We start from the raw sequence: 22,560 nt of genomic DNA, 5'->3' as shown, positions 1-22,560 counted from the left end.
TTCAGCAGTATGATTCACAGGCCATTTTATAGTATTCTTTTAAATCGAGAAACCATTTTGTTGTAATAAAAATCTTCATATTTTGTTGCCTAAATTCAAATTTGAGATCCTCATGTCTATAGGTTTAGCAGTGTTTAAATAAGCACATTATAACAAGGTATCACAAAACAAAGTCTCAACATGCAAACCCTGTGAACTAGATGAAAACGCAATCCTTGCGTACATCTTCCATGTTACTATTCCTCTTCAGTTTGTCATCTGTTCCCTTCGATGCATTGATGAGAATCCATTTAATTTGCCATTTGGTTGGATAATATTGTCTTTATTCCAAGGTGAATGATGTATAAAAGTAGGCAAAACTTGCTACAAAGGTACAGCAGCTACTGTTTTGGTCTCCTTAGTTAGGGGGTATATTTGTATTGGAGAAAGTTCAGTGAACCTTTGTATTAATTCTTTTGAAAATATAAGTTTGAGCCTGTACTCACAGGAATTTAGGAGACCGAGAAATGATCTTCAAAGATTTCGAATGGTCTTAGAAAGCTTGACCTTCTCAGAGAATCTCGAACAGGGAGCACAGTTACAAAATAAGGTTCTCCAAATGAGGTAGAGATGAAGTGGAATTTTTAATCTTTCAGATACTCTTCCTCCGAAAGCAGTAGAGGTCAGATCATTGAATATATGCAAGGCAGAGTTTGACAAATTGTTGATGTACAAGAGAGTCAAAGGTTCTGGAGAGGGCAAGTGTCAGGGTGATCAGGCAGAATCTTATTGCATGGTGGGGCCACATGGCCTTGTACTGCTTCAAGGTTTTATTTTCTTCTGTTGTACCAGTAATACAGGAAAATCTAACAAGGTGCTCTCCATGCTCAGGTGGTTTATTTCACAGCGACATTCCCTTACGTGGTTCTGACCATACTCCTGATCCGAGGGGTTACCCTGGAGGGAGCTTCTAAAGGAATTGAATTCTACATCGGAAGCCAGTCAGACTTCTCCAGACTGGCTGATGCTGAGGTAAATACAGCAATATGAATGATTGAGTCTCATTAGTATTTTTAGTTGAATTGATTCGTGCCTCAGCACATGTACTTTGTTAGCTTGTCATCATTGATTTAAAGTGAAAATGTGTTGCTGGGAAAGCGCAGCAGGTCAGGCAGCATCCAAGGAGCAGGAGAATCGACATTCCTGAAGAAGGGCTCATGCCCGAATCGTCAATTCTCCTGCTCGTTGGATGCTGCCTGACCTGCTGCACTTTTCCAGCAACACATTTTCAGCTCTGATCTGCAGCATCTGCAGTCCTCACTTTCATCATTGATTTAAAATCAGTGTATTGCTTTTGAGTCCTTAATTCAATTCTTGGAAATTTTTAACAAAGCTTGTGATGAATTCAAAGAGTCAGTTTAAGGTCTATATCATCCTGCCATTAACAGGAAAGAAGGTCAGGGCATCAGCTATGATGGACGAGAGGATCGAAATTGATGAGGAATTATGATAGGGATTGGGATGCAATAGAATTCTTCCTTCATGCCTCCTCCTTTCTGAAATCTTGGAAATGATTTAGGAGTTTCAGGTGAAATACCTCATTGACCTACAAAGCAAATACTGACCCACATTTTGCTGTATCAGGGCAATAGAAAGAGCCACTCTTGATGAGCCTTGTCCTTATCCATTCTATGTCAATGATATTTGGTGCTGCAAGTATCTGGAAGTGGGAGATGGAAATGAAAGAATATTGTCTAAATCTGAAATCTACATTGGAGTGAACATTGGAAAGCAACTGATTATATCTTGAACCAGTCAGATTATCGTACTTGGAATATAACAATGCAAGTACTGAGACAGAAAAGGAAGTGTAAGTTTGAGTGGGTGACTTCCAAGCTGTGATTCCATTCTTCCAGTAGATAGTTTAAGTGCCAGAAATTGTGACTGGCAGTAAGTAAATGCTTGGCATGTCATTAAAAGGCTATTTCAATGTCATGTTTCTTGAAACAAATCTCCGAGGTGATTCAGTCAACAGCATAAGGACAGAAACATCATGGAGCCCAGTGAATGCAAATAGGCAGACTAGGCAATACCACATTTGTGAAGCTGACAGTGTCCTCATGCATACTGGATAATGATGGCTGGAATTTTGTATTCAGTCCAAAGATACAGCAGTCTTTGTGAATAGACAATGGTGAACACTATTTATTGCTTAATTTTTCTGACAGGAATTGGATTTTGATTTCCATTTAAATCATTTAACCATTGTTTACATAATCCTAGAAATTACAGTGTAATTTTACTGGTTCCTGTTGATATTAAGCTACTGTGATATTATTACAATATGAAAGTGATCATTATTTATGGTAAAAGGTGTTCTTTGTTGTTACTTTCACGAAAAGAATGGAATTAACTATGGTCAGTACAATACTGCAAGTGAGTCAGTCACTGAAAACCATGGCTGGTGAAAGAGTATACAGTCACGTCTTCGATAGTGCAATAGTCACGTTCCGTGTGATCCTGCGCTATGCAAGAATCACGCAATACAAGGAGCACTTACAGTGTTGCCGATGTAATCATGTTCGAGCCAACATACTTTTTGAATTTTTGCACTTTAGAAAAGCGTCCCCAATCGTCAATCACGGTCCAGGTAATTTGTGTTCATGAAACGTTCATTATACCAGAAAGACCTGTGTCAGATATCCCAGAGGAAATTTAACTGTAAATAATCGACTGTAGTGATGACTGTTCTGTTTAAGAAGAGTTACTGTTGACCAGAGGGAGCTACTTTGCTCAGTTCACCATGGATTAACCACACGAGTTCTCATTATCTTCACATTAATGTCGTTTATCTGTTGTACATGTTTGTGTTTCATTTCCCTCCAGACATCTTTCTATTTTGTATTTACCAGGTCTGGAAAGATGCTGCGACTCAAATTTTCTTTTCTATCTCAGTGGGTTGGGGCACTTTAGTAGCATTGTCGTCTTACAACAAGTTCCACAATAACTGCTACAGAGATACCATCATTGTCTGTGTTGTTAATTGTGCTACAAGTGTGTTTGCTGGATTTGTCATCTTCTCCATCCTGGGACACATGGCTCACATACAAGATAAGCCCATTTCAGAGGTTGCCCAGTCAGGTAAACTAGAGCTGTTAAAATTGTCAAGGGTCAGACAGCTTTAATGTTCTCTCTGAAGTGATTCAACCCAACATTCCAGTGATTCCAGTGTCCAGACACAATAATCAATCCTCAGATCCAAACTGATAGCCAGGCTCTGAAGACACATTGCCATGATGTTTGGTTTATACTGGACAGGGATTGGAGCTGAATAATGCAATGGTATGCCCGGGGTTGAACCCTAGCTCTTAAAAGTGAGCTTTTGAAATAATCACAGAATAGTAAATTTCAAAAGCACTCAGTTAACATTATAATCCGCTGTAAGATTTGCTATTTACCTTAGAATTACATTTCATATGAGCCACATTTTATATTTAAGAAGTAAATTTTGAATGAATTCCATAATATTGTGCTTTTAGGTGAATCAGAGACAGTTTTTATTTATTGACGATTAGTTACTGATCATATTATGTGCTCAAATATTCAATTTGACAGTGGTACATTTTAAAAAATGTTTAATATGAAGAGCAAGAATCATGGAAATGTTCTGTGCTAAGCCACTTGTATCGGTTGATGATGCTGTGATAAGTAATTAATGACCAGGTAAAGTTACAATAAAACACAGTTCACATATTCTGATTACTCCAATAGTCTGAGCACTGAGTGGTTTGACAGCCTGAACTGAGGCAGGTACATAGGAACAGGGGTAGGCCACTCAGTCTGAGTAGTTTGCCTCACTACTCCATGTAATAATGAAGGATCAAACATTTCAATGTTTTTTACTCATTCCATTCCCTGACCTTGTACACCACTGAGAATCAGAAATATAATAATCTCAATCTTAAATCTACTCAAATCTTGACCTCCACAGCCCTCTGTGCTGGACAATTCCAATGTTTCACAACACTCTGAATAAACTAATTTCTTGTCAGCTTGGCCCTCAGTGGCATCCCCCTTAGTTTTAAATTATGGCCGCTGGTTTTAGATTCTGCAGACAGAGGAAATATCTTACCTGCAGCTACTCTGTTGTTCTCTTTAACTACGTTGTAAGTTTCATTCTACGAAACTCTCGAGAGTAAGGCCCAGTTTTCCCAATCTTTCTTCATCGGACAGTTCTACCATTCCAGGAGCAAGTCTGCTGAACATTTGTTGCACTCCCTCTATGCAATGACATCTTTCCTGAGAAAAAAATGACCAAACTGTGCACAGTTTCCAGGTGTGGCCTAACCAAGCTGCTATACAACTGAAACAAGACTTCACTATCCCTGTACTCAAATCCTCTTGCAATAAAGGATGACATTCCATGAGGCTTCCTAATAGCTTGCTGCACACACATGTTAACCCTCAGTGACTTAGCACCAAGGAGACTGAGGTCTCTTTGTACAACTACACTTTACAATCCCCAACCATTTAAGAAACACTCTAAATTATCCGTTCAATTATTTCTCCCCATTCTCTACTCTCCAACATTATTCCCTGTTTTAAAATGCCAGTTTCACCAATATATAAGAGAGATTCTTTTTTTGCTTAGATTGCAAATGTCACTCTGAACTCAGTGTTCACTGCTTCTAAATATTATAATTTCTGAATTGAAAGTGATTAATATTACAAATATATAATAACTAATGTTTTTTATTGTAAACACATATCCGCACAACTTTGGTGACATGAATAGTTTTGCAAATGTTGGCTAATATTGGCAACTGTAATAAATTAAATGAAATGAATGTCAACAACAAGTTAATAGCAACATTCATTGTGTCATTTCAATTCTATTCACTGTTCAGGTTTCGGTTTGGTCTTCATTGCCTACCCAGAGGCCCTTGCACAGTTACCGTGGGCACCATTATGGTCTGTTTCATTTTACTTCATGCTGCTCACTCTGGGAGTTGACACACAGTTTGCAGGTTTAGGTAAAAATGGCATTGCATCACTTTAAAAAATCATTTATTTTGAAGAAATTATGACAGTGTTGGGCAAAAAAGTGCTGTTGGTGATGTTAGTGGACAAACGCACAACGTTTCTTTGTAGCAATTGTTCCCTTATTGTCTGAAAGAAGAATGCAGCTATTTGTCTTAAATGATTAGCACCTGCATCAAAATAAAAATTGGGGAAAAGTTGCATCGGCATCCAAATGATTTCACATTATAATTTGCACTAACAGCGATGTTGAGGGAAGGCATCATAGAAGATCAAAATGTGAGTTGGAGTAAATGAGAGAGATGAGGTTCAGTGTTATTAGGAATTAGTAAGTGAGGATGGAGAGTGTATGAGCAAATGTTAAAAGAGAAAGACAAATCAGTAGAACTTATTAGCAAAAGCATGCAGCATTCAGAGTTAAGTTGATGAGCTGACAACACAAATAGAGACCAGTCACACCACCTGGTGAAGATTATTGAAATGTGGTTGCAGGAAGATCAGTACTGGGAGTGAAATGTCCTAGGGTAATGAGTATTCCAAAGGGATAGGCAAGTAGGAATAGGAGGTGGAGCTGTTTTATTGGTTAAGGGAGATATCAAGGTGCATTAAGAAAAGATATTGGCACTACGAACCAAGATGTTGAATCAATCTGAGTGGAAATAAAAGGCAAGGGAAGAAACCCCTTGGTAGGAATAATTTACAGATTCTCAAACAGTACTTCCAAAGTAGGGCTTAGTATAAATGAGGCAGTAATGAGGGCTTATGAGCCAGCCACAACAGAAATTATGGGTGATTTGTACATAGATATTGATTGGATTCATCAGCTTGGCAAGGGTAGTATTGAAGGAAGATTCATAGAGTGTCTGAGGGATTCTTTCTGATGGCAACGTGTCATGGAACCAACTGGCTGCTTCACATTTGGTATTGTGTAATGAGGAAGGATTGGTAAATGATCATGTAGTTAAGGATCATCTTGGAAGGTGTGATCACAACCTTCTATAGTTTCAAATTCAGATGGCAAGAGTGAAGACAGAGTCATATACAGGAGTTTTAATGTTGGCCAAACGTCATTATACAGGCCTGAGAAAGCAGTTGGCCCTGGGGGACTGAGGAAAAATATTAAAGGAGCAGGACATTTGAAAAATGGTGGCAAATGCTCAATGAGTTACTAAATACCTGTCAATTAAAGTATATTCCTGAGAGGAAAAGGAATTATAGAAAGGTAAAAGATAATCCATGGCTTAACAAGGAGGTCGAGGATAACATAAAGACAAAAACTAGGGCATATCATACTGCAAATGTTTGAGACACTCTGGAGAATCAGGAGATCAATAAAAGGAAACTAGCAAAAACCATAAGCTCTGACACCAAAAGCTTCTATAAGTATATAAAAAGGAAGAGAGTAGTGAAAGTAAATGGTGGCCCTTTAGAGGGTGGAAATGGTGAGGTAATTATGGGAAACTCAGAAATGGCAGAGGCACTAAACCAGTATTTTGTGTCTTTTTGCAGTGGAAGATTATAATTTCTTCCCAAAATCTGCAGTTACTATAGAGGAACTCGGTGAAATTACTAGGGAAAAGGTATTAAGTAAACTGATGGGATTAAAGGCAGATTAGTCCCCAGGACCTGATGGCCTGCACCCTAAGGCAGCAGAGATAGTGGATATATTAGTTACTACATTCCCAAATTTCCTCGATTCTGGAAAGGTGCCAGTGATTTGGAAACACTTTAATGTGAAGCCTGTATTTGAAAAAAGAGATAGGCAAATCATGGAAAATTGTAGATCAATTAGTTTGACCTCAGTCATGAGGAAGTTGCTGGAGTCAATAATAAGGGAGAGAACTGACCACTTGGAACAACAAAGCTCAATTCCCCAGTGGCAGCATGGTTTCATACAGGACAAGTTGAACTTGACAAAATTGTTGGAATTTCTGAGGATGTAACTATCAAGTTGGATAATGGGGACACAGTGGATGTGTTATATCTAGACCTCTAGAAGACATTGATAAGGTGCTGCATTAAGACTGATACAAAAGGTTAGACCGGAGGATGTTTGGGGTAGAGTATTGGTTCGGATAGAGGATTGGTTGACTGACAGAAAGCAGAGGGGTGGGATAAATGGGTCCTTCTGGCGAACTGTAACTATTGGGGTAGCACAGGGATCAATCCTCTGACATCAATTGTTGACAATCTATATCAATGAGCTGCTGGGAGCAACAGAATGTAACAAAACAAAATTCACAGCTAGAGAATGAACTAGAATCTGGCAGATGGAATTTAACGTGGATAGGTACGAGGTTACATATTTTGGCAAGAATAATGAAAGAGCAAATTATTAATTAAATCAGAAGCAGATTCAAAGTGCCTCAGTGTAGAGGGATCTGGGTGTCCTTGTGTATGAATCACAGAAAGTGGGGATGTAGGGGCTGCATATAATAAGAAAGGCAAGTGGAATCTTGGCATTTATTGCAAAAGAACTGGTTTATAAAAGTAATGTTGTCACAATTGTATGAGATGATGTTGAGACCATACTTGGAGTATTGTATCCAGTTCTGGTTTCTTTACTTGAGGAAGGATGTGGTGGCATTAAAAGCAGTTCCGAGGAGGTTCTCCAGATTGATTCAAGGGATGAAAGGGCTGTCATATGAGGAACAATTGAATACGTTGGACTTGTACTCGCTGGAGATCCTTGTCGGACAGTCTTGAACAAGAGGTCATAGATATAGCCTGAGAGGATGTAGGTTCAAAACTGGGGTGAGGAGAAACTATTTCTCTGACAGGGTTGTGAATCTGTGGATCTCACTGCCCCAGAGTGCAGAAGAGGCAGAATCAATCAACAAATTCAAGAAAGAAATAGATATGTTTTGATGAAAAATGGGACAAAGGGCTGTGGGAAACAGGCAGGAATTGCGACCACAATAAGAACAGCCATGAATATGACAAATGGTAGAGTGGGTTTGAAGGGCTGAATTGTCCACTCGCTCCTAATTTCTATGTTCCTCTGCCCAATAGCTATTGTGGTGATTTTCAATCTCAGATGTTAATGTTCTATATCTTTTCTTTGCTCTCATGCCTAGAATTTATCTTTTCGTTGAGACAGATCTTGCTGTTCAAGAGATGGGGATTTTTATTTACCTGCCTTACAGGGAGCAGGATGGTCAGCAAACTTATTCACTCATGTTGAAACTCACTCATGTTGAAACTCACTCATGTTGAAACACCCTACGTGATATTTGAGGATAACGATGATGCAGTTTTCCTCTGTATCAGAGCAACAGGAAAAATACAACTGGGGGAAAATTACATATCTCAGAGCCAGAAAAATGGATGCAGAAACCTTTTACTCCAGGGCTTTGGTGTGTCCAGTGGTGTTTTGTCCTGTCATTGTGCAAGTTATTAATTAATGTCTTCATTTGACATTTTCTTCCATTAGAACCAGTTATGACAGCCCTGCAAGACCAGTTCCCTACATTGGTCCAATCAAAGCGCCTTCTTCTGACAGCTGGTGTTTGTTCGTTATTTTATCTGCTTGGCCTTCTATGTGTGACACAGGTAGGTTGTATTTCAGTGATATCAGCTGTTTTCACATGTACTCAGTAACTGTAAAAGGTGATCAAATTCACAGGATGAAAAAATAAAGAAGGCATTAGTGTTCTGGTCCTTTCTTTTTGCAGTTGTTTAATGTTGTGCAGTGATCATGTCATATTGATATCTTGCTGTGATTCTGAGTTTATTCTCAGATAATCCACTCTTACAATAGGACTGGGAAACAGGACCACGGTTCAGTTTATTATGTCATAAAATTGCTCAGCAGACACGTTCGTTATCGCGGTTAGTTGTTACAGGGAAGCATAGCTGCTCTCCCTTCGCAATATGTACTGCACACTGAACAAGTCTATAGCTGTCAGTGACATGTATTATATCAAGGTTATATGCTCATCAGCATGTTCTTCTTAAAATGATATTACTATATTCCTATAACATACATGAATGAAAATAAATATATCTCAGACTGGTTGTGAGAACTATCACTCCAAAAATAGGTCACTGTGCTTAGGAGTTTAAGAATTGAACCGTTTAAGACTTTAAGTGGTTGTATAATGAATCAATAATTTAATAATCCTTCCAGATCTCATGATCTTCTTTCTGTCCTGTGATCTAGATTTATCAACTGACTGTTCTTGGCTCACTGATATTTTGGTGACTTTCCTTTTGTTAAAGAGGAGATTATTTTCATGGTTGCGTTCAACATTTTCATTCCCTGAGTTTACCTCTGGTGGTGTTCTGTGCACAGTCAGAATGCTCAATGTTAGAATGTTGCACAATTCCCCAAATTATTTTCTATTCCTCTTTCTCATTGTTCCATTAGATATTGTGACTCCTTGGGTTTAAGGCTCACTGCACTTTCTGAGTACTTCTGTGGGTGACCATGTTCCCTGGATGGGATGTATGATTCAAACCTTTTACCACTCTCACAAACTAGATAATTCCACACCCAGATGTCAAATGAGTGCTGTTTTTATTCTGCCTGAATGTTCAAGATGTTTATCCCATATTTACAGGAAATTGGACTGTTCATGTCTTGGCAAATGTGTCCTGACTTGCTTTTTAATGTGATTGTTGCTGGTAATAGAAAGCCCATACCTGGACGTATTGTTATGAAGTGTGACATGGCAATATGGAGATGGTGTCCAGTTGCTCATTTCATGATGGATGGCTGAATAGTATGAACCATTTCATTCAGCAAAAATATTGGGTCTGGGATAATGTGGTGAGGCTGTCACATGATTTAGACCCCATGTAGTACACATCCAAGGTATCCTAGGCCCATAAAATATTTATCAGTGCAGTATGATCCAATTTCAGATATTTTCTCCAGGTACACAATGCACTTTATACTTATGGTGATTACCATGGGTGTAGTTGAGTAATCCTTCCAATGTCTGGTGGTTGGAAAATTGGAATATTACTCAGTGACTTGGTGAAAATTGTCACCGTGGATGGTAAGTAAATCTGTTACAAGCTTCAACCAAAGATATATTGGAATCTTGTGAGGGTAGAGAAATTTTTTTTCTGTTGATGTGGTGGCTGACTTTGACATGCCTGATACACCCTCACAGTCTTCTCGATTTTTCTGTTGTGAACTGAGCAATACACAGTGAGCTGTACAGGGGCCTTTTTCACCCTATGCCCATATGCCCCTGGTATAATGAGGCAATAGAGTTTACTAAAGAGCTTCAGCTACAAGCATCTGTTTATGTTTGAAAAGCATGCCTCTTGAGGGTCCCTGGCTCATCCTTGTCTGGCTAAATCCCTTGGAGCACATCTGGCATGTTTTGTATCCCATCAGGCCGGACTTTGAGAATAACTTTCCAAAATGCCCTCAGTTGTGAATCATTCATTGTCTTTTTTCTTACTGTTGACCAATATTCATCTGGATTGATATTGATGATGTTTTCTTCTGTAATTTTTTTGTAAGTGCAGCCAAACAGCCATTGTCTAATTTGGCGTTGGTACACCTCTCATTGTGTCTGAAGTAGCCCAGATTGTAACAAATATCAAAGTTATATCCCTGAACTTTTATGAGACATTGTTGTAGTCTTGACGGTGCACTTTTCAGTGGTTTATGTCAAATCATTTTCAATGTTTTGTTCCTACAATGAATCATTTACTAAACTGGTACATATGGAAATTTGTGATAGTGCATACCAGAAGAAATGTTTTCTGTCCTATGTTCAAACAGTTAGATTGTTATTATGATAGAATATTGCATCCAAAAGCAATGAATTTACCATTATGTATGCCCCAACAGTGTTTTGACAAGGTCAGGCCCAGTGGGAGGGATGACATGGATGAAGGTGCTCAGGCCCGAAAAATATTGAACTTGATATCGAGTCCTGACAACAGCAGGGACCCCAAATGGAAATGGGATGCTGACCAGAGTTTCCAGATGACCTTGGGCTCCTTTCATTGCAGCTAACCCATTTTCACTCACTGATGGTCCCCATAAGCAACTTTTCTTTCACCCAGGCTCAACAGTATCCATTCCTTTGTCTGCCCAACAAGTGTTCTCTCTTTGTGTGGGCTCCATCTCCACCTGTTGTTCACTCCGTTCTCCCAATCCCTGTCTTCAGTGGAGATCCCATCTTTTCCTAGCAACAATGAGTTCTGAAGAAGGATCACTGTTCCTGAAATGTTGACTCTGCTTTCTCTCCATAGAAGCTGTCTGACCTGCTGAGTTTCTCTGGCAAATTTTGTTCTTGTTTCAGATTTCCAGCATCCACATTCCTAGCTTTTAGAATTCCGCAGGTGGCAGAACAGCCTGATCCCTATGCCCTTAACTTCCAGATACATGTACCCGTGAATGCTCCTGCATGGCTGTATGTGGAATACTCTCTGCTTCCCACCAGCTCCACCACCATTGTCACTGTTGGTGCACCCAAGTGCTTCTCTCTGAGAGAAATTATGTTTGAGACACGGAATTGTTCATTCACTTTTAATCTGTAGCAAAAGCTTCCCTTCATTGCCAAGCCTTCAAATGAGGCCTTGTGCAATCATATTCTTCAATTTCTGTTTCTGTTGGGTATAATTGCGTTGTGCAGGAAGAGATCTTGAACCCTTCCCATTATAGTGCACATTCTCTACTAGCCCTCTGTATGAGCCAGTTAAGAGAAAGATGCGGCCGTTAATGTTTCCTTTGATTTGTTCACACTCTACCCTCCTCCTCTACATTATATACCCTCCCCACCTCTCCTAGCCTTCTCCCTTTTCACCGATGTTCCTTCTGTTTCTCTTCAGTCTCCTCCTGTGATGATCAGCTCCTCCACTATCCCCGATGATATTCCTGCTTATCCACCACCACCACACTGTTTTCTTTTGGCTCAGTTGGCTGGATGGTTGGTTTTAAAGAGAGTGATGCTGGAAAAGCACAGCCGGTCAGGCAGCATCTGAGGAGCAGGAGAGTTGATGTTTCGACCATAAACTATTTAGCAGGAAGATGATTCCAGCACCACACGTTTTGACTCTGATTTCCAGTATCTGTAGTCCTCACTTTCTCCTGGATGGCTGATTTACAATGGGGGGGGGGGGGGGGGGGGTGGAGGTGGGGGCACCAACAACACAGGTTCAACTTCTGCATTGACTGAGGTTACCAACAAACAATAAAAATGTGAATTAAGAAGATTGATAATCCAACCATCAATAAATCGTTTTGGAGGTTTGACAACTCATTCTGACCTGGTGATTGTATACCGATTTGAAGAGAAGTGTGTTATTTTCAGTTGCTCTTGACTGGTAACTCAGTTGCTTTGATGTTAGATGCTGCAACTCAGCATCATGTCATGATCATCGGCATCAGAATTTTCTCCCTCATTGTCTGCAAACATGCTTAGCTTAGCCTAGCCTTAGGGGAGACAATGGCCTACCGGTATTATCGGTAGACTGTTAATCCAGAGATCCAGGGAATGTTTTGGGAATCCAGGTTTGAATCCTGCCACGGCAGATGGTATAATTTGAATTCAATAGACTGTGGAATTAAGAGTCTAATGAATTCAAATGAATCCATTGTTGATTGTTAGAAACACCCCTTTGGTTCACTAATGTCCTTTACGGAAGGAAACTTCAATTCTTACTTGGTCGGGCCGACATGAGAAAGTGAGGACTTCAGATGCTGGAGATTAGAGTCAAAAAGTGTGGCGCTGGAAAAGCACGACTGGTCAGACAGCATCTGAGGAGCAGTAGAGTCGATGTTTTGAGCTTAAGCCCTTAATCAGAAATGAAGAGCTTGTGCTCAAAACGTCAACTCTCTCTTTTCGCAGCAGAGAGCGGCGGGAGCTGGGCGGAAGTTCAGGCGGAGAGCAAGCCGGTCGGGAAGGTAAGTGATTTGCTATTAGAGTGGGTGTGTTAAGAACCTAAATTAAGAGTCCACAGGCTTGCTACAAAACAAGAGTCTAAGGAAGTTTTTAATCGAAGAGTGAGGCTTCAGCTCAGGAGTCTTTGAAAAGGAGGTTGAGTGAAGTGATTACGCCACAGTTGAAGAGGGTGAAGACATGACTGCCCAGCTGGTTCAGTGCGCTATGTGCTTGATGTGGGAGGTCAACGACTCTGGTGTGTCTGACTCGTACATGTGCAGAAAGTGTGTGCACATTCAGCTATTGACCGAGCATATTGCAGCGCTGATGAAAGAACTCGAGGACCTTAGGCTCATCCGAGGGAATGAGATCTTTCTGGACAAGACCTTCAGCGAGGTTATTACACCAATCATGCCAGAAGAGAGCAGAAGAGAGCAGACGATGAGGAAGGCAGAGAGGAGACAGGTGCAAGAGACCCCGGGAGAAGTACCTGTCAGGAACAAGTTGAAGCTGTTGGAAACAGTGGAGACTGATGACACTGCCAGTCCGCGAGGCGGCCAGGTCTGTCAATCAAAAGTTGGCGCAGAGGCTGGGCGGAAGAGTCGGACATCGCATAGAGCCGTGGTAATAGGGGACTCCATCGTGAGAGGAACTGACCGGGGTTTTTGTGGCAGCAGACGGGATTTAAAGATGGTGTGTTGTCTTCCTGGTGCCAGGGTGAAAGACATCGCGGACAGAGTGCAGGAAATCCTCAAGGACGAGGGTGAAGAGCCAGAGGTGGTGGTACATGTCGGCACAAATGATGTCGGGAAGAAGAGGAGGCACATACTACAGCGGGACTTTGGAGAACGAGGAAGAAGGCTGAAAAGCAGGACGTCCAAGGTGGTTATCTCTGGTTTGCTTCCAGTTCCTCGGCTGGTGAGGCCAGAAACAGGGAGATAATGGACTTGAATGTGTGGTTGGGGAACTGGTGCAGGAAGCAAGGATTTAAGTTCTTGAATCACTGGGGTACATTTTGTGGCAAACATAAATTCTACAAGAGAGACGGTATGCACCTTAACAGGTTAGGGATCAGCATTCTGGCAGGCAGGTTTTCTACTGCAACACCGCTACATTTAAACTAAGTAGCGGGGGGGAGGGGACAAACTGGATGTACAAAAAGGAAGTTGAAGGAAAAGTTAGAACAAGAGAAGTCAAGAAAGACAACTGTATCAATGAGGCAGAAAATTCAAAAAGGGATCATGCTGTAAGGTTGAGTGGAATAGGGGTTGATGGGAAGGGTGAGAGCAGTAACAAATTAAAAATGCTGTATATGAACGCACGAAGCATTAGAAATAAGATGGATGAGCTTGAGGCTCTTTTGGAAATTGGCAGATACGATATTGTGGGGATAACTGAGACGTGGCTTCAAGTGGACAGGGCCTGGGAAATGAATATTCAAGGCTACACGTGCTATCGTAAGGACAGACTGACGGGCAGAGGGGGTGGAGTGGCCTTGTTGGAAAGGGACGATATTCAGTCCCTTGCGCGGGGGGACCTAGAGTCAGGGATGTAGAGTCAGTGTGGATAGAGCTGCGAAATACTAAGGGTAAAACGACCCTCTTGGGAGTCATCTACAGGCCCCCAAACAGTAGTCTGGATGTCGGATGTAAGTTGAGTCAGGAGCTGAAATTGACCTGTGGTAAAGATGTTACTACAGTTGTTATGGAGAATGTTAACATGCAGGTAGACTGGGAGAATCAGGATGGTATTGGACCTCAAGAAAGAGACTTTATGGAGTGCTTCAGAGATGGATTCTTAGAGCAGCTGGTGCTGGAGCCGACCAGGGAGAAGGCAATTCTGGATCTGGTATTGTGTAATTAACCAGAATTGGTCAGAGACCTCGAAGTGAAGGAGCCATTGGGAAGTAGTGACCATAATACATTAAGTTTCAATCTGCAATTTGAGAGGGAGAGGGTACAGTCGGAAGTGACAGTACTTCTGTTGAATAAAGGGAACTATGGAGCTCTGAGGGAAGAGCTGGCCAAAGTTCAATGGTGCAATACCTTAGCAGGGATGACCGTGGTGGAACAATGGCAGATATTTCTGTGTATAATGCAGAAGTTGCAGGATCAGTTCATTCCTAAAAGGAAGAAAGATCCCAGGAGGAGGCATGGGTGGCCGTGGCTGACGAGGGAAGTTAAGAAACATATAAAGTTAAAAGAGAAAAAGTATAACATAGCAAAGATAAGTGGGAAAACAGAGGACTGGGAAGCTTTTAAAGAACAACAGAGGATTACTAAGAAGGAAATACGCAGAGGAAAAATGAGATGTGAAGGTAAACTGGCCAATAATATAAAGGAGGATAGTAAAAGCTTTTTCAAGTATGTGCAAGGCAAAAAAATGGTTAGGACTAAAATTGGGCCCTTGAAGACAGAAACAGGGGAATATATTACAGGGAACAAAGAAATGGCAGAAGAATTAAATGGGTACTTCAGATCTGTGTTCACTGGGGAAGACACAAGACTGGGGAAGACCCTGAGGTAGCAGTGACCGAAGGACCTGAACTTAAGGGAATCTGTATTTGCCAGGATTTGGTGTTGGAGAGACTGTTAGGTCTGAAGGTTGATAAGTCCCCGGGCCTGATGGTCTACATCCCAGGGTACTGAAGGAGGTGGCTGGGGAAATCGTGGATGCGTTGGTGATTATTTTCCAGAATTCGATAGATTCGGGATCGGTACCTGAGGATTGGAGACTGGCTAATGTTATACCACTTTTTAAGAAAGGTGGGAGAGAGAAAGCAGGAAATTATAGACCAGTTAGTCTGACCTCAGTGGTGGGAAAGATGCTGGAGTCTATTATAAAGGATGAGATTACGGCACATCTGGATAGTAGTAACAGGATAGGACAGAGTCAGCATGGATTTATGAAGGGGAAATCGTGCTTGACTAATCTTCTGGAGTTTTTTGAGGATGTAACTCTGAAGATAGATAAGGGAGATCCAGTAGATGTAATGTACCTGGACTTTCAGAAAGCTTTTGATAAAGTTCCACATAGGAGGTTAGTGAGTAAACTTCGGGCGCATGGTATTGGGGGCAAAGTACTAGATTGGATTGAAAATTGGTTGGCTGATAGGAAACAAAGGGTAGTGATAAACGGCTCCATTTCGGAATGGCAGGCAGTGACCAGTGGGGTACCGCAAGGATCCGTGTGGGACCGCAGCTTTTTACAATATATGTTAATGATATAGAAGATGGCATCAGCGATAACATTAGCAAATTTGCTGATGATACAAAGCTGGGTGGCAGGGTGAAATGTGATGAGGATGTTAGGAGATTACAGGGTGACCTGGACAAGTTAGGTGAGTGGGCAGATGCATGGCAGATGCAGTTTAATGTGGATAAATGTATGGTTATCCACTTTGGTGGCAAGAACAGGAAGGCAGATTACTACCTCAATGGAATTAATTTAGGTAAAGGGGCAGTACAGAGAGATCTGGGTGTTCTTGTACACCAGTCAATGAAGGCAAGCATGCAGGTACAGCAGGTAGTGAAGAAAGCTAATAGCATGCTGGCCTTCATAACAAGAGGGATTGAGTACAGAAGCAAAGAGGTGCTTCTGCAGCTGTACAGGGCCCTGGTGAGACCACACCTGGAGTACTGTGTGCAGTTCTGGTCGCCAAATTTGAGGAAAGACATTCTGGCTATTGAGGGAGTGCAGCGTAGGTTCACAAGGTCAATTCCTGGAATGGAGGGATTACCTTACACTGAAAGACTGAAGCGACTGGGCTTGTATACCCTTGAGTTTAGAAGACTGAGAGGGGATATGATTGAGACGTATAAGATTATGAAAGGATTGGACACTCTGGCAGCAGGAAACATGTTTCCGCTGATGGGTGAGTGCCGAACCAGAGGACACAGCTTAAAAATACGGGGTAGACCATTTAGGACAGAGATGAGGAGAAACTTCTTCACCCAGAGAGTGGTGGCTGTGTGGAATGCTCTACCCAAGAGGGCAGTGGAGGCCCAGTCTCTGGATTCATTTAAGAAAGAGTTGGATAGAGCTCTCAAAGATAGTGGAATCAAGGGTTATGGAGATAAGGCAGGAAGCGGATACTGATTAGGAATGATCAGCCATGATCATATTGAATGGCGGTGCAGGCTCGAAGGGCTGAATGGCCTACTCCTGCACCTATTGTCTATTGTCTCCTGCTCCTTGGATGCTGCCTGACCAGCTGTGCTTTTCCAGCACCACACCTTTTGACTCTATGACTGGGTTCGAAAATATAAATCTTTTATTCAAAAAGAAAGAAATACAGAGCAGTTAACTTACTATCTATCATAAGTAAAATGTTAGCAATTATTATTAAGGAATTTGTGGCATGACAATGTAGGTTTTGAAGTAGTCAAATAGAGCCAGTACGGTCTTGTGAAGGGAGAGAACATATTTCACCAATTTGTTAGAATTATTTCAGAAATAATATGAGTGTTTGGATAATGGGGAAATAGTGGATGTACTTTTTCTTATATTTCCAGAGGCATTTGATAAAGTGTCACATTAATATTTATTGTAGAACATAGGAGCTCATGGTACAGGGGTTAGCATATTGACATGGACAGAAAATTAGCTGGCTAATAGTAAACAGAGAGTCAGCACAAATGTGTTTTTTTTTCAGGTTCTCATGATGTAACAAGTGGCGTGCCTCAGGGTCAATTCTGGCATTTGAATGATTTACAATTTACATCAATGACATAGATGAAGCAGTAGAAGACACAGTTACCAAAGTTGCTGATGACATAAAATTGGAAAGTAATTTTCAAGGAAGACATAAGGGGACTATAAAAAGAGAAAGATGGTTTAAGTCGGTGGGCAAAGATGTAGCAAATGGAGTATAATGTAGGAAAACATGAAGTGTTTCCCTTTTAGCAGGAAGAATAAAAAATAAAACATCATATCAAAATGATTAGAGATTGCAGAACTCTGAGAGACAGAAGGATGCGTGACAATCAAAAGTTACTGTGCAGATGCAGCATATAGAGTCATAGAGATGTATAGCATGGAAACAGACCCTTTAGTCCAATCTGTCCATGCTGACCAGATATCCCAACCCAATCTAGTCCAACCTGCCAGCACCCAGCCCATATCCCTCCAAACCCTTCCTTTCATATACCCATCCAATTGCCTTCTGAATGTTGCAATTGTACCAGCCTCCACCACTTCCTCTGGTAGCTCATTCCATACACGTACTACCCTCTGTGTGGAAAAAAGTTGCCCCTTAGGTCTCTATTATATCTTTCCCCTCTCACCCTAAACCTAGGCCCTCCAGTTCTGGACTCCCTGACCCCAGGGAACTTTGTCTATTTATCCTATCTATGCCCCTCATAATTTTGTACACCTCTATAAGATCACCCTCAGCTTCCGATATGCCAAGGAAAACAGCCCCAGCCTGTTCAACCTCTCCCTATAGCTCAAATCCTCCAACCCTGGCAACATCCTTGTAAATCTTTTCTGAACCCTTTCATATTTCACAACGATGGCACAGTGGTTAGCACTGCTGCCTCACAGCGCCAGAGACCCGGGTTCAATTCCCGCCTCAGGTGACTCTCTGTGTGGAGTTTGCACATTCTCCCCGTGTCTGTGTGGGTTTCCTCCGGGTGCGCCGGTTTCCTCCCACAATCCAAAAATGTGCAAGTTAGGTGAATTGGCCAAGTTAAATTGCCCATAGTGTTAGATGAAGGGGTAAATGTAGGGGAATGGGTCTGAGTGGGTTGCGCTTCGGCGGATCGGTGTGGACTTGTTGGGCCGAAGGGCTTGTTTCCACACTGTAAATAATCTAATCTAATCTTTCCAATAGGAAGGAGACTAGAATTGCACACAATATTTCAACAGTGGTCTAACCAATGTCCTGTACAGCCGCATCATGACCTTCTAACTCCTGTACTCAATACTCTAACCAATAAAGGAAAGCATACCAAATGCCTTCTTCACGATCCTATCTACCAGCGATTCCACTCCAAGGTCTCTTTGTTCAGTAACACTCCCTCCGCCCTCACCATTAAGCATATAAGTCCTAAGATTTGCTTTCCCAAAATGCAGCACCTCACATTTATCTGAATTAAACTCCATCTGTCACTTCTCAGCCCATTGGCCCATCTGATCAAGATCCTGTTGTAATCTGAGGTAACCTTCTTCGCTGTCCACTACACCTCCAATTTTGGTGTCATCTGCAAATTTACTAACTGTACCTCTTACGCTCACATCCAAATCATTTATATAAATGACAAAAAGTAGAGGACCCAGCAGCAATCCTTGTGGCACTCCACTGGTCACAGGCCTCCAGTCTGAAAAACAACCCTCCAATATATTTAGGAAAAACGAAGAGTGTGCTGCTGGAAAAGCACAGCAGATCAGGCAGAATCCAACGAGCAGGAAAATCAATGTTTTGGGTATGAGACCTTCATCAGGAGTGAGGCTGGTGGCCCAAGAGGGCTGACAGATAAATGAGAGAAGGAGTGGGCTGGGGGTAAGGTAGCTGAGAATGCGATAGGTAGATGAAGTTGGGGGTGAAGGCGATAGGTCAGAGAGGAGGATGGAGTAGATAGGTGGGAAGGAAGATGGACAGGTAGGACAGGTCAAGAGGGTGGTGTCCAGTTGGAAAGTTGCATCTGGGATAAGGTGGGGGGAGGGAAAATGAGGAAACTGGTGAAATCCACATTGATCCTATGTGGTTGGAGGGTCCCAATGTGGAAGATGAGGCATTCTTCCTCCAGGCATCGGGTGGTTAGGGTTTGGCGGTGGAGGAGGCCCAGGCCTTGCATGTCCTTAGTGAATGGGGAGTTAAAGTGTTCGGCAATGGGGCAATGGGATTGTTTGAGCGTGTGTCCTGGAGATGCCCTCTGAAACGTTCTGCAAACTGGAGTTCTGTCTCCCCGATGTAGAGGAGACCACATTGGGAGCAACAGACATAGTAGATGATGTGTGTGGAAGCGCAGATAAATCTCTGACAGATGTGGAAGGCTCCTTTGGGGCCTTGGACGGAGGTAAGTGGGGAGGCGTGGGTGGAGGTTTGCAATTCTTTTGGTGGCAGGGGAAGGTGCCAGGATAGGAGGGTGGGTTGGTGGGGGCATGGACTGAACAAGGGAGTTGCAGAAGGAATGGTCTTTATGGACCATGGATAGGGGTGGGGAGGGAGATATATTACCTAGTGCATTCTCAGCTATCCTCCCCCCAGCCTCATCCCTCTCCCATTTATCTCTCAGCCCCCTTGGCCCACAAGCCTCATTCCTGATGAAGGGCTTATGCCCAAAACATCAACTCTCCTGCTCCTCAGATGCTGCCTGACTGGCTGTGTTTTTCCAGCACCGCACTCTTCAACTTTGATCTCCAGCATTTGCAGTCCTCACCTATATATTTGGGAAAGCTAATATAACTTTATCATTTGCTGCAAGGCTGAGTGGATACAAAAGTAGAGATGTTAAGCTTCAGTTATGCAGTGCACTGATGGTTCCATAATGTGAGAGTCTGTATACAGTATTGCTTGTATTATGGAAAGAAGGACGCAAATATATTCAAAGCAATTCATAACAGCGGTAACCTTATTAAATTATGTGGAGGTGCCAGTGTTGGACTAGGATGTACAAAGTTGAAAATCACATATCACCAGGTTATAGTCCAACAGGTTCTTTTGGAAGCACTAGCTTTCAAAAGTTTGCTTTGAATTCGATGTCATACGATCTTATACTCCATAACCACCTGATGAAGGAGCGGCGGTCAGAAAGCTAGTGCTTCCAAATAAACCTGTTGGATCATAACCTGGTGTGTGATTTTAACCTTATTAAATGGTGGAGTAAGCCCCAGGGACAGGATGGCCTACTCCTGAGCCATGTTCCCTTATTCAGATATTTGTGTTGAATGGGAATGTAGTTCAGATACTGAGTGGGGAGAGTTGGTAATTTCACAAATCCCATTAATGCAATGTTCCCAGGCAGTGAAAACTGGAGGCAAAGAGTTAAGATGTACATGAGGGGTCATGATGTCTAAATCTAGGATGTATTTAGATTAGATTAGATTACTTACAATGTGGAAACAGGCCCTTCGGCCCAACAAGTCCACACCAACCCTCCGAAGAGCAACCCACCCAGACCCATTCCCCTACACCTAACACTACAGACAATTTAGCATGGCCAACTCACCTAACCTGCACATTTTTGGAGTGTGGGAGGAAACCAGAACACCCGAAGAGTGCTCACGCAGACACAGGGAGAATGTGCAAACTCCACACAGACAGTTGCCTGAGGCGGGAATTGAACCTGGGTCTCTGGCGCTGTGAGGCAGTAGTGCTAACTACTGAGCCACCATGCCGCCCATAGGGTCATAAAGTCAGAGATGTACAGCACAGAAACAGATCCTTCATCCATGGTATCAGATATCCTAAATTAATGTAGTCTTATTTGCCAGCATTGGGCCCATATCACTCTAGACTATTCCTATTTATATATCCATCCAAAAGCCTTTTAAATGTTGTAATTATACCAGCCTCCAAAACTTCCATACACACACCACCTTCTGCATGAAACTGCGCCCCAAGGTCTCTTTGTTCAACAACGCTCCCCAGGACCTTAACATTAAGTGTATAAATTCTGCCCTAACTTACTTTTCGAAAATGCAGCACCTCACATTTATCTAAATTAAACCCCATCTGTCACTCCTCAGCCCATTGGCCCAGCTGATCAAGGTCCAATTGGACTCTGAGGTAACCTCTTCACTTATTTGATCACGTGAGATCACATTTGGAACACTGCAGGTAAATTCTGATCTCCCCATTTCAAAAATGACTTTCAGGTGAGAATGGAGAAGAGGGAACAGCAACATAATTGAATCCCACACACAAATGAATGAGGGAATATTGAGCATCGAGTTAGAATTGTGTTGGAACAGTTCTGAAGATGAGTTGTACCAGACTGGAATCAATATGTTAGTTTCTTTCTCCACAGATACTGCCAGACCTGCTGATTTTTTCCAGGAATTTCTGTGTTTGTTTCAGATTTCCAGCATCTGTAGTATTTTGCTTTAGTTATGATGTGGAAGTGACAATGTTGGACTGGAGTGGACAATTTCAGAAGTCATATGACGTCAGGCTCTAATCCAACAGGTTTATTTGAAATCAGAAGCTTTCAGAGCACTGCTCCTTCATCATCTGATGAAGAAGCTTGTGATTTCAAATAAATCTGTTGGAATATAACCTGACATTGTGACTTCTGAATTTGCTTTAGTTAGAATTGTGCTTTTATTATAAGCACTTACATGTATACATTTTTCAAATCTCATCAAAGTCTGAATTTGAAAGTAAGAGTACGATCATTTTCCTGTGTAACATTTTTGAATTTTCCATTTAATTTTAGGCTGGGATTTACTGGCTAAATTTAATGGATCATTACGTTACGGACTGGATTCTCGTTATAACAGCTCTCCTGCAACTCATCGGTCTCAGCTGGATCTATGGTCAGTCAATCATAAAAGAGACCGAAACAAATAAACATATTAAATTTAAAGTACTTTGTGAAAATTAAGGTTTCTTTAATAAAATCAGACCAAATGAATCAGATGCTGGCAGACGTGTATCAGAATTCACTTGCTCTTCCTGACAATGAAACCTAATTGGTTCCAGAAACCAGCATGAAACACACAACATCATTTTTTGCATCCTTCACTC

General features: G+C 41.8%; 1 protein-coding gene across 1 annotated transcript in view; it reads left to right on the top strand.

The window, feature by feature from the left end:
- LOC132820041 (sodium- and chloride-dependent neutral and basic amino acid transporter B(0+)-like) overlaps nucleotides 1–22,560 on the top strand; it is a 62,305-nt gene that overhangs the window by 15,313 nt on the left and 24,432 nt on the right. The window contains exons 7-11 of the mRNA XM_060831961.1: nucleotides 871–1,011; nucleotides 2,892–3,120; nucleotides 4,887–5,012; nucleotides 8,453–8,571; nucleotides 22,250–22,349. Of these exons, the coding sequence (XP_060687944.1) occupies nucleotides 871–1,011; nucleotides 2,892–3,120; nucleotides 4,887–5,012; nucleotides 8,453–8,571; nucleotides 22,250–22,349 (715 nt within the window). The remainder of the gene's footprint in view (nucleotides 1–870; nucleotides 1,012–2,891; nucleotides 3,121–4,886; nucleotides 5,013–8,452; nucleotides 8,572–22,249; nucleotides 22,350–22,560) is intronic.

This window comes from Hemiscyllium ocellatum, chromosome 11, assembly GCF_020745735.1.
Source record: "Hemiscyllium ocellatum isolate sHemOce1 chromosome 11, sHemOce1.pat.X.cur, whole genome shotgun sequence".
Taxonomy (NCBI): Eukaryota; Metazoa; Chordata; class Chondrichthyes; order Orectolobiformes; family Hemiscylliidae; genus Hemiscyllium; species Hemiscyllium ocellatum.
This window is presented reverse-complemented; position numbering and strand designations above follow the sequence as displayed.